The 10689-nt window shown below is 56.9% G+C and overlaps 9 protein-coding genes across 9 annotated transcripts; 2 read left to right on the forward strand and 7 right to left on the reverse strand.

The window, feature by feature from the left end:
- Positions 1-32: 32 nt before the first annotated feature.
- EV422DRAFT_522741 (uncharacterized protein) lies at positions 33-688 on the reverse strand. The gene has a single exon (XM_053069849.1). It carries the CDS (start codon positions 399-401, stop codon positions 111-113), a length of 291 nt encoding a protein of 96 aa, XP_052927116.1. The 5' UTR covers positions 402-688; the 3' UTR covers positions 33-110.
- EV422DRAFT_522745 (uncharacterized protein) lies at positions 679-1418 on the reverse strand. Its single transcript, XM_053069850.1, has one exon. It carries the CDS (start codon positions 1177-1179, stop codon positions 826-828), a length of 354 nt encoding a protein of 117 aa, XP_052927117.1. The 5' UTR covers positions 1180-1418; the 3' UTR covers positions 679-825.
- On the forward strand, positions 1416-2599 carry EV422DRAFT_384990 (Pre-rRNA-processing protein TSR2-domain-containing protein). The gene has a single exon (XM_053066807.1). The coding sequence runs from the start codon at positions 1740-1742 to the stop codon at positions 2376-2378; it is 639 nt and encodes a 212-aa protein (XP_052927118.1). The 5' UTR covers positions 1416-1739; the 3' UTR covers positions 2379-2599.
- EV422DRAFT_494174 (P-loop containing nucleoside triphosphate hydrolase protein) lies at positions 2553-4248 on the reverse strand (the record flags this gene model as incomplete). The annotated part of the gene is made up of 8 exons (XM_053067722.1): positions 2553-2765; positions 2842-2895; positions 2994-3151; positions 3249-3288; positions 3357-3585; positions 3678-3742; positions 3820-3988; positions 4070-4248. Coding segments are annotated over 8 exons (1107 nt in total), but the record flags the coding sequence as incomplete, so codon positions are not given.
- Positions 4249-4267: 19 nt separating this feature from the next.
- On the reverse strand, positions 4268-5055 carry EV422DRAFT_522752 (uncharacterized protein; the record flags this gene model as incomplete). The annotated part of the gene is made up of 1 exon (XM_053069851.1): positions 4268-5055. The coding sequence occupies exon 1, from the start codon at positions 4999-5001 to the stop codon at positions 4270-4272; it is 732 nt and encodes a 243-aa protein (XP_052927120.1). The 5' UTR covers positions 5002-5055.
- A 530-nt stretch (positions 5056-5585) lies between these two features.
- EV422DRAFT_494192 (deoxyribodipyrimidine photolyase) lies at positions 5586-7305 on the forward strand (the record flags this gene model as incomplete). The annotated part of the gene is made up of 4 exons (XM_053067723.1): positions 5586-5645; positions 5717-6722; positions 6791-7142; positions 7224-7305. The coding sequence occupies 4 exons, from the start codon at positions 5586-5588 to the stop codon at positions 7303-7305; spliced, it is 1500 nt and encodes a 499-aa protein (XP_052927121.1).
- Positions 7306-7512: 207 nt separating this feature from the next.
- EV422DRAFT_385016 (uncharacterized protein) lies at positions 7513-8106 on the reverse strand. The gene has a single exon (XM_053066808.1). It carries the CDS (start codon positions 8062-8064, stop codon positions 7720-7722), a length of 345 nt encoding a protein of 114 aa, XP_052927122.1. The 5' UTR covers positions 8065-8106; the 3' UTR covers positions 7513-7719.
- Positions 8107-8167: 61 nt separating this feature from the next.
- On the reverse strand, positions 8168-9462 carry EV422DRAFT_522758 (uncharacterized protein). Its single transcript, XM_053069852.1, has one exon. It carries the CDS (start codon positions 9408-9410, stop codon positions 8499-8501), a length of 912 nt encoding a protein of 303 aa, XP_052927123.1. The 5' UTR covers positions 9411-9462; the 3' UTR covers positions 8168-8498.
- A 139-nt stretch (positions 9463-9601) lies between these two features.
- Positions 9602-10325, reverse strand: EV422DRAFT_385310 (uncharacterized protein). Its single transcript, XM_053066810.1, has one exon. The coding sequence runs from the start codon at positions 10241-10243 to the stop codon at positions 9776-9778; it is 468 nt and encodes a 155-aa protein (XP_052927124.1). The 5' UTR covers positions 10244-10325; the 3' UTR covers positions 9602-9775.
- Between the last annotated feature and the right edge of the window lie 364 nt (positions 10326-10689).

Below are 10689 nucleotides of genomic sequence, written 5' to 3' on the forward strand. Positions count from 1 at the left end.
ATTCTGAGATCCGCGAGTAGGCAAAGCACATGTTGTTATGGAATGTTGTTTGTGAGATTGATGAGTGCAAGGATGATGCATATCTATTCTCGGCGGCCACGAGACCGACGCTATGCCAGCAAAGCCCTCCTCCTCGTCGCCACATTAATCGTCGCCCCCAACGACTTTATCCCAAACACCATCACGTAAACAATCGCGACCAGATAATCCACCGCCGGGAACCGTCCATACACCGCAAAGCCGACCGCAACAAGCGTTTCCAACCCATGCAAAATCACAATCCCCATCGCCGCTCTTTCAAACAGCACGGCCCCGCCGAGTTCCTGCCGGATGTTCTCGAGCGAGGCGGGGATCTCGTCCACGAAGGCGCCGATGAAGAGGAGCGTCCAGCCAACGACCATGATGGCGACCGCGTAGGGCGCGACGCCGGGTGAGGTGAGGCGGGGGTCGGTGTTGGCGCGGGGGGGTTTGTAGGTCTTGTCTGCTTTCTGGTGGGGGGACGAAGAGAGGGATGCGGTGAGCAACCATCAAAAAGCAACCGTCATCCATCAAGCGAAGCGAAACGAGGGGGAACCCGAAGAGCGATGGATTAACGATGCCCTGCTCGCTCCGCTCGCGACGAGGATATTGGGGGGCGATGCAGGAGCGTAGCTCGCTTCGCTCGCTAGAAGATCTGGGGCTCGCTGAGGCTCGCTAAGAACCGAGGTTAGGGGAAGCATTCTGCAATGTGGCTCGCCTAGAGCTCGCCTGCCTCAAGCATCCCTGCTCCTCGCTTCGCTCGGCGCAATTCGTATTCGGTCCAGGTCGCAGGCTCCCTTGCGAGAATCAAGCGCTCGCGTCTCGCATGGCTCGCTCACATACCATCCCCATTGCATCCTTAGCCTCCTTCCCCAACGCGTCGATCTTCCTCTTCGCACTCTCCACATCCCTCACAGGCCCATCAAACTGGATCCTAATCTCCTTCTGGGCCAACTGCCCCTCCATATTCTTGTCGACATACTGCAGCGTCAAGCCTGCAGAATCGACCTCGGTGACGGTTGCGCGTGCGGCGAGGCGCGAGTTGGCAAAGTATTGCGCGAAGAGGACAAGGGTGTCGGGTTGGGAGTTGATGTGTTGCAGGAGGGTGGATTCGTGCGGGGAGAGAGGGTCGGTGGTGGTTTTGCGGTTGCGCAGGGACATGTTTGGGATGGGATGAGGGTGGGATCGGGAAAGTTTGGAGTGGTCTGCTGGGGAAGACGGGATAGTCAGACGAGCAACACAGGTAAAGCGACCGGGTGCTAGGCCTCCGTCGGTGGACTATCTTCCCCTCGCCTATGAGGGTTTGCTCTATGGTCGATAGAAGCACTTACCGAGCTGCAGTGGGCCGGGAGCTTGCGCCTTTTTTCCTAGAGAGAGAGTGAGAGAGAGAGAGAGAGGGGTGGAAAGCAACGGGGACTTAACAGCGCGTTAGGAACAAGCGTTAGTAACAGGCGTGCAAGCCACAAAAACAACAAGAGCGTCGCCTTTCTTCCTCCTGCCTTCTTCGCCTTCTCGTCCACATTTCGACGGCTTTTTTTCTCGATTTCTCACGGCTCAACCCGAATCAGTGCAATCTCTTTGGAAAAACGGCAAACGCTGTCTCCTACCTATACTTGCTGAGCTCTGGTATCCTCCAAGTCATAGTGGTCATCATCACACTTAGCCCAGCCCCTTGTATCCCCATTTTCTACCGTTTGCACTCCCGTCACCTTTTTCACAAAATGACAACCCCACCACCAACCCCGCTCCCGCTCCCCGCCCGCCTCACCCTCTTCACGACCGCCGTCCGCCTCGTCTTCGACCGCTGGACCGCCCTGCAACTCGCCCTCGACCACCAAATGGCCGGCACATCCACGCCGCAACGAGCCACCGAGCTCCTCGAACACACGCTCGATTTCTTCACGCAGTACAAGTCCGACGTGGAGGCGCACGAGATCGCCGAGAACCTGAAGGCGTTCTTCAACGAGATCTTCAACGCGGAGTTGGATGATGGGAGTCCCGAGCAGATTGGTCGGACGCTGGTGAGGTGTTGGAGGGAGGTGGTGGAGGAGGGTGACGCGACGGGCGTGGAGGAGATGAGGCGGAAGGCGGAGCAGGCGAGGACGAGGAATGCGGGGAGGCAGAGTCAGAGTCAGAGGCATCCCAGTAACGAGGACAGTAGTAGTAGTGACGAGGAGAGTGATGGGGACGCGGAGGTTGTGGCCGAGGCGGGGGCCACGGGATCGATAAATAGAGATGATGGAGGTGCGGCACCGATGGAGGTTGATGAGGAACCCGCTGCGAGGAGACCGGAGCCGGTGGTGGATGAGGATGGGTTTGAGTTGGTGCAGAATACGAGGAAGGGGAGGAGACGGAATTGAGCTCACACTGGGAGGTTATCATCATCAGCATCATTTTCATATATATTGTACGTAGGTATTCTACATATCGCATACCGAGTGAACCATCAGACAACTCACAATCCCCTTCTATATAAACACCTACAGATTTACGTTCAATTCATCACAAATCATCACCTCTGTGCCTCACGTCTATCACACCCCCAAAGCCTCCATCCCACTCCCCAAAGTCGCAACCGCCGGTTTCACCCCCGCCACACTCAACCTCGCCACCTTCTCCGTCCTTACCGTCTCCCTCAACGCAACCACATACTCCTTCAGCGACACGGACCGGTGCGTGGGTGTCGCGGAGAGGTGGAAGGCGTGCGCGAGGAAAGGGAGCTTGCGGAGGGTTCGACCGCTGAAGCCCTGTGATTGCACAATTTGTCCCGTTCATTTCAGCTCCATATCTGGTACTTCGAGCACAAGCGATTTTGTCTATTACCTCGCATTGACCAGCCAAGTCCCAGAGCATCAACGACACCTCCCTCTCCTCCGGCTTATCCATCACGGTTACTTGACTCGACGCCCATATCTGGATCTCCCTAAAATCAACCAGCGGCGTGTCCTGTAGATAGTATTAGGATCATGTAACACCGTTCGTTGGGCAAGACGGGGGGTTAGACGTACGGGATCCGCAATCAACCCCTTTTTGACCAGCTCGTTGAGGCATGTTGCGAGGATAGCGTAGCGTGCGCGTTGGGAGGGTGGGCCGATGTATTGTTTGATGTCGGCGCGGTCTATGAATGCCACGTCTGTTGTGGTAGAAATCCCACATTTACGTAGTGATGTCAGTTTGCTTCTGGGCTTGAGTGAGTGCGTCGGTGCTCGAGGAGATGGACGGGTACCTACCTATCGCTTCCGTGATATTCGACGTAGTCATAATCAACACCTATCCCACAAGAAAAAGGTCAAATCAAAAGTCCGCGCCTCATGCTCCCCCTCAAACCCCCGCCTTACATTACTCCTCCTCCTCAACTGATCCAACTGCGTCAACAGGGCATTAACAACCCTAATCGCATCGCTGGGCTCCATCCCCGACAACGCCGCTTTACGCGCCGCGGATAACGACTCGACCTCGTCGATGAGCACGACGACGAACACGTCCTGGTCGTTGAGGATTTGGTGGATTTGTTGAAACATGCGCATGACGAGTTTGCCGGATTCTGAGAAGAATTTGGAGAATAGGCTGGGGGTGGGGTGGGGGGGGGGGGGGGGGGTGTTAGTTTTCTCGCAGGCGATGGGCGCGGGTGTCGTTGGGGATGGGGTCGGACGACATACCTGTGGGAGTTGATCTCGACGAGTTTCCCATATGAGTAGCGATCAGCCAACCTGATGGCCAGTTTCTATCAAGTCAAGTAGAAACGCTGCATGAGTGAAGTGAATCTCGTCTCTGCCGCCCTCCTCATTGAAACATTCTCACCTGTGCCAAAGCTCTACACAAAGATGTCTTCCCAGTTCCAGGCGGCCCGTGCAGCAGCGCCACCCGGTTGACACTGATGATGTTCGGATCTACTAATCGGTCGCCGAACAGCATGCTCGTGTAGACGTAGTCGAGGAGTTTCAGTTGGAGGTTGTTGTCGTATATCAGACTGTCCGATCGTAAATGACGGTTTGCACGAGGGATTGGCGATGAGAGTTCATGCAGATATGGATGCTGTCATCACCCTTACCTATCCCAAACGCCCAACAGTCCGCGCGCCGGCAACACCCAGTGGTTGGCAGCAATCACATTATCGTCCTCCGAATCGCCGCTCGTCTGGTCGACTCCTTCCTCTTCATTCAACTGGAACACGTGGATGCATAGTACTGTGTCTGAGAGCGTATACACCTCCGCAGCGTCGTTTGCTCCTACAAATGATTGACGAACATGTCATGGTTGATGGGTGGACCCACGACACCCGATGGTTGAATGATACCCGATGGATGACCGATACCCTGCTCGCTCCGCTCGCGACGAGGATGTTGGGATGGTGTGTGATCCGCAATCCTGGGCCGGAGGCCCAGTAGGCTCGGCCTCGCTTCGCTCGGCTTCGCCGTTGCACGCGTTCTCCTTGCTCCGCTCGGAAGCCTCAAGCAACCGCTCGCTTGCGCACGCGCCCCTCAAGCACTCTCCTCGCAATCCCTCCGCTCGGCATCCCCTACCTCTAACCTCACAAACCCTAATAAACTCGACATTCTCCCTCAAAAACGGCACATCAGCAAAATCCTCCTGTGCAAGTTTGGTGTGTAAGACGACCGAAGGGTGAGTGTCCCTGAGGAAGCTTTCAATGTGCTTGCGAGTATGGTCGTAGCGAGCAGTTGCTGTTGGGAGGAGACATGCTTCGACTGGGGGTGTAACGAGGGCGGAAGGGAGGTTAGAGAGGGTATGCGAAGGAGAAGGCTCAGCAGTTCGCAGGATACCGTGGAGGACATGAGGAGGTGGGTCTGCGGCGAGCATTCTTGCGAGCAGTGCCGGGTGAGCTGCGGCGGCGGGGATAAGATACAGCACTGTACGGTGTCTCTGCCAAAGGAGGTGGATGTCCACGCGAGGAGGTCGTTTGGGGCGAACTGAAAAAAAGGGCGGTGGGAAAGCGGGGGGCGAACAGTGGGAATGGCATGCCATGGATGGAGTGCGCAGTTCATCTCGCGTGTCGGACACTCACAGCGCAGTCGGAGTCTTTCGGACGCGCGCCGATCCGTCTGTCCTTGACTCCTGCGCTCCCGATGGCGTCCGATCTTATTGCCCCCCCGCAAGCCACGAGAAGCCACGCCCACGCGTGAGGTCATGGGCAATCCGGCCGGCGGTGGACAAACCCTTTCTTCGTTCGACCGGTGGATTTTCCGCTACTGCAGCAATAAGAACCCTCTCAGACGTAGCACCGCCTGCACAATCGATGAAATGTCCAAGCTTTCGTCGTACAGTATCTACCACTTTCACTGCCGGCGATAACTGCTGCGAAAAACAGAAACAACAGCTCATAAGTATTGCCCCGACGTCCCTGCTCCATACCGTCTTTCGCTATGGTCCCACCGGCCATGAAACGCAAGCTGGATGCCGAGGTCGATGCTGTGGTCGGCGCGGCAGCAAATGATCTAGTAAAGCAAGAGAAGGTGTCCCCTGTGAAGAAAAAGGTCAAGGAAGAAGCGGCCGCCGATACACAAGTAGCGACTACCGCAACAGTGCCGGCGTTCGTCAACCATGCGAAAATGGAAGCCGGTGGTGAAGGGGTCTCTCTGGTCTGGTTCAAAATGGACTTAAGGACAAAGGTATGGGCTCTTCTTCTGCGTTCGAAGACATGACGGAAAAAAGCTCACCCTTCTCAATGTACGGTGATCAGGACAACCCAGCACTATCCGCCGCAACACAATGCGGCCTTCCCGTAGTCGCCATGTTCCTCGTCAACGTCCCCGAATGGGTCGGGCATGACATGGCCCCCATCCGCGCAGAGTTTATCATGCGCAACCTCGACGTGCTGAAAGGCGATCTAGCCGCGCTGAACATCCCGCTCATCATTCAAAACGTCGCAGGCAAAGCCGACGACGCTTGCGACATGGTAGTCACCGTCGCGCAAACCATCGGGGCCAAAAAGGTGTTTTTCAACATCGAGTTTGAGGTGAACGAGAAAAGACGAGATGCAAAGACACGGAAAATACTGGAAGGGATGAACATCGAGGTGCACCCCTTCCAGGACCAGTGCATCGTCGACCCCGGCACAGTGCGGACAAACGAAGGCAGAGTGTACACCGTCTTCTCGCCCTTCAAGCGAAAATGGTACTCCATCGTGCACGACAACCCGCACCTCCTCCAAAGTTTCCCCGACCCCACCCCGAACCAAAAGGGCGCCCTCCAACAATCCATCCTGACCTACGCAGACCAGCACAGCACCCCACCCAAAGACCTCGCCAACCTCCCTTACGACCCCGAAAAACGCGCCCGCGCCGCCTCCAACTTCCCCGCGGGCGAGCACCACGCCCAGTCGCGCTTGCAACACTTCATCGACCACAAATCGAAAGTATACCACACCACCCGCGACAACCTCACCGCCGACGGCACGTCCTCGCTCTCCCCCTACCTCTCCAACGGCGTCCTCACCATCCGGCAATGCGTGGCCGCCGCCGTGAACGCCAACAAAGGCCGGTTGGATTCGGGAGACAAGGGGCTGACGAAGTGGGTGGACGAGCTGGTGTGGCGGGAGTTCTACAGACATATCCTGGTGGAGTTTCCAAGAGTGTCGATGAGTCGCCCGTTCAAGCTGGAGACGGAGGCGATACCGTGGCTGTATGATGAGGAGGTGTTTCGGCGGTGGTGTGAGGGAAGGACGGGGTATCCGATCGTGGATGCTGGTGAGTTCGGGGAAGTAGCGCGGGTTACAATGTGCAGCTCACACCCCCGTGACCCTCGCTCCGCACAGGCATGCGGCAGCTAAGCACCGTCGGCTGGATGCACAATCGCACGCGGATGATCACCGCGATGTTCCTCACAAAAGACCTGCTCATCAACTGGCAACACGGCGAGCGCTTCTTCATGCAGCACCTCATCGACGGCGACCTCGCCAACAACAACGGCGGGTGGCAGTGGTCGGCGTCCACGGGGGTCGACCCGCAGCCGTATTTCCGCATCTTCAACCCGCGGCTGCAGAGCGTGAAATGCGACCCCGACGGGAGCTATATCAGGACGTGGGTGCCCGAGTTGGGGAGGTTGAGGGGGAAGGCCGTGCATGATCCGTATGGGGAGATGCCGAGGGACGCTTTTATGAAGTTGGGGTAAGGTGTTGGGGGATTGTTTAGCGAAGGGGTTGGGTGTTTGGGAAAAGCTGACGTCCCGTCTTGCCCCATCACTCGCAGGTACCCGGCACCTATAGTTGACCATAAGTTTGCGCGTGACCGCTGTTTGCAGGTGTTCAAGAAGGCGCTGAAGAAGGGCTGAGGTTTTCTTCTCCCCCTCCCCCTCTGAACTTGCATCGAAAACTTGGCGAAAGCCAATCGTGTGAAGGAGGGTTCCGCTCAATGTTTTTTTGGGTCATGATTCTTCCCTCGAAAAAAGGATACCCGTCTTCGAATATACGAGCGCGGCCTCGCATGCCATCCTGAACCCTCGGTTCTCTCCCTACAACGCCTGTTTTTCCGCGCATCACAGCCCAAACGGCTGGTGATCCACTTCCTATTGTCGACGGCCAGTCCAGATATCCAACGGAGTCCAGCGTAAACTTGCGGTTGAATAACACACAGCTTGCGCCGGATCCCCGGCCGACAAAGGGCGGATACCCACCACATACTGTACTTCTCACCCCTCCTCACCTCCTTCACCCATCTTCCCCAACAGCCCGGGCCCTCCAATCCTTCACTCCCGGCCCCCCGTACGATCGGAACTGAACTTATAGCGAGGCCGCTCAGCTGCCACCTCAAAGAAGATGGGAGCTGCAGACGCAAAAGTCCGCTGAGAATTACGCGACGTGGTGGTTATGTAAGCCATTGACAGGCCAGCTCGCAACAGCCAAAGACAAAACCCCCGACAAAGGGTACTACAGCCAGAGGAAAGAACCAGCGCTCGGACTCGCCCGTCCCCTCCCTCCCCCGTCCGTTCCAAGGCACCCCACGACCCAAACATCGTCTCCGACTCCCCCCCTCCGATCCATAGAGTATTCAACGCCAGAGTAAAGGGAACTGGAAACAAGCGCCGAGCCATCCGCTCGCCCAAGGCTACTGTACGAAACGCCAGAGATGTACAGTCACCTCGCAAAACGCTGTGCCCCCCGCGCTCCCGCCCCCCGCCGCCCCCTCCCTGAAATATATCAGCGACTACCGCGACGCCAAATTCACGTCAGTGACCAATATTGATTTCAATTAGAGGGGGGGGGGGGCACAGCGTTTTGCGAGGTGACTGTACCTATCGACACTCGAACGAGAAGGAAGACGTTGGACAAGCCTGAAGAACAGCGTCGAGGAGAAGCGACCATCGGCCCGGCCACCATCCGCGTCACAGGTCTCGAAGCCCAAGCCGACGAAACCACAGGCTCGACGTTGACACGAGACGTGGAATTTCAGCCTGGTGAAGAAGAAGGCAACTACGCGGGCGGAGAAGAGCGGATTGGTTGGCTTGTGTGACAACGCGTTGGCTGTTTACAGGGCCACCATCATCTTTCCCAATCCTCCCATCATGTCGACCGGCCAGTTGTCGGCAAATTCCCCTTCTTCCTCGGGGAGTTGCTCAAAAAGGTCCACCTCGAGAGCCGCCAAGGGAACGACTTCCTCCTCGTCGTCACTCGGCCACCCACTGTCCTCGTCCCAAGGGACGTCGTTTCCCCCACAGTGCTGCGTCCCTGTCCCTGTCCCCGGCTCTGTCCCCGTCCCCGTCCCGTTTCCTTCTGATCCCCCGTCCCTCTGCCGCTCGGCCGCAGAGTCAGGGGCCACTCTTTTTGTTGGCGGGCCGCGCTGGCTCGAAGCGGAATCTTTGCTTTCGGGTCGCTCCCGCTTGAGCGCCACGTCAGCCTGGGAACTCTCGGGCCTCGGTGGGGGCCCCAAGAACAAGGCCCGCTCCCGAGCGGCTCGGACGTCCAAGATATATTCCATGTCCTTCCTGTCTACGTCGATTGGGGTTTGCGTCCACTGACGGTAAACATCTTGAACCGCAACGCGGACGGGTTCGATGACCAAGTAGCCACCACCGCGCTCCTCCAGTCCTTGTATTTTGATGGAGCGTCGGGTCGAATGGTGGCTCTCTCTGTTGACGGGTATGAGCAGGTCTGCTAGTTGGGCCTGCGAAAGATGCGTGCGTTTCAGAACGTCGGGATGGTCGTATGGACGGTTATGAAAGGATGTGATCAGCAAGACGGTTGCGTTGGGGCCGCCCGTGTGGAACATCACGGTCCATGCCGCAGGCCGCGGAATGCTCGGGACCGGATGGATCGACAGCGTGGGGCTGCCGGGAACGCTGGTGGATGGAGACTGTGCTGGAGTGACTACGGTTTCTACGGCGTCAGAAGACAGCCTCATAGCGTAGAGTCGGCCGGGTACAGGGGCTGTGTCGGTCATGGTCTGCAAGCGAGAGCGGAAGTGGTGGGTGAATGAGCGGGGAGAGGTCTGGTCGCACGGTATATATATGGGCGGAACAAGAAAAACGCGGCGTTGAAACCTGCGGTGACACATCCGGGCCCTCGTTCACGCGGCAGAAGATCCTCTGCCTCAGCGCTCACATACGTTTGCGCAGTCGCGTCGCCGACCATCGCTACCGTCGCCAGGCAGCTGCTCAACTACCATCCCCCCTCTTTGAACCCCACGGCCTCTGCATACAGGCAACGGCCACCCAAAGTATTGTAGTACATAATGTGCACAAGAGGCTGCTCTCCAAAACTGTCTCATTACTTTGTTTATTGTTACAACAAAAACAAAAGAAAACACTAATCTAAGGAAACCTGAGCATCGTTTTTGTTGAATCCCGCAAACTCCTCATCACTCTCCTCCCCAGGGGTCCCAGTACGGCTCCATTCCTGTACGGAGGTGTTACAATGGTTAATGATGACCTTCATGACCTCCTCGGTGATTTTGGGGCAGTTGCGGCATAGGCCCTTTGCTCCAAGTGCGGCCATCCCGCCGCGGTGCATGCAGCATCCACATGGAAGAGCAATGCACAGTCGAGGGCCACACGGGAAGGCATACTTTGTAATGTCGATGTGAGGTCCAAGCTTGACTTTGAGCTGGCCCGGTGCGGTGCGTCCCCGCTGCGCTAGAGGAATAACAGCCTCCCCAAGAAGCAGCCCATCATCGCCCGCAGTGAATCGATACATTCTGGTTTTCACGCAGGGCTGACCCCCTCCTTGCGATGCAAATTGGGGACTGCGTGAGACCGTGAAGAATTCCCTCAGCATGGAAGCGTACTTGTTGCGCGCCAGGACTCCCAAGCGTGGTGTACGAAGCCACGTCGGGACACCTCACGGTGTTGGATGCCTCTTGTGTCGGGGATATCTCATCTTCACTTGTATTTCTTATTATATCTCTTTACTTCTATTTGATCCGAGACCCGGGCTGGCCACCCGAGCTCTTGGTGATACATTACATAAGGCGCCAAGCCTCACTAAAGCCACGCAAGCCCCACTGGCAGCCAATATATAAAGCTGTCAGTCGAGCGGCCGCTGCGAAGAGCTTCTTACTTTTTTCTTCACTACAATACACTGCTCCCAGCCCTCTCAGAAGGGCCCAATATTATCTACGTTTCCTCTGACGTTACATCTTGCGCTGTCGTCGGTTGTCGAGCTGACCGTAACCTGTAAAGCAATGACCGCTGCGACCTCTCCCCCTGTCAACCTCGATGTTG

This window comes from Fimicolochytrium jonesii (assembly GCF_025526975.1).
Source record: "Fimicolochytrium jonesii strain JEL569 chromosome Unknown EV422scaffold_6, whole genome shotgun sequence".
Lineage (NCBI taxonomy): Eukaryota > Fungi > Chytridiomycota > Chytridiomycetes > Spizellomycetales > Powellomycetaceae > Fimicolochytrium > Fimicolochytrium jonesii.

What these genes read in the sequence shown, in the direction of transcription:
- EV422DRAFT_522741 (XM_053069849.1), bottom strand. Translation starts at nt 401, where the DNA reads ATGGTCGTTGGCTGGACGCTCCTCTTCATCGGCGCCTTCGTGGACGAG.
- EV422DRAFT_522745 (XM_053069850.1), bottom strand. Translation starts at nt 1,179, where the DNA reads ATGTCCCTGCGCAACCGCAAAACCACCACCGACCCTCTCTCCCCGCAC.
- EV422DRAFT_384990 (XM_053066807.1), top strand. Translation starts at nt 1,740, where the DNA reads ATGACAACCCCACCACCAACCCCGCTCCCGCTCCCCGCCCGCCTCACC.
- EV422DRAFT_385016 (XM_053066808.1), bottom strand. Translation starts at nt 8,064, where the DNA reads ATGGCTCGGCGCTTGTTTCCAGTTCCCTTTACTCTGGCGTTGAATACT.
- EV422DRAFT_522758 (XM_053069852.1), bottom strand. Translation starts at nt 9,410, where the DNA reads ATGACCGACACAGCCCCTGTACCCGGCCGACTCTACGCTATGAGGCTG.
- EV422DRAFT_385310 (XM_053066810.1), bottom strand. Translation starts at nt 10,243, where the DNA reads ATGCTGAGGGAATTCTTCACGGTCTCACGCAGTCCCCAATTTGCATCG.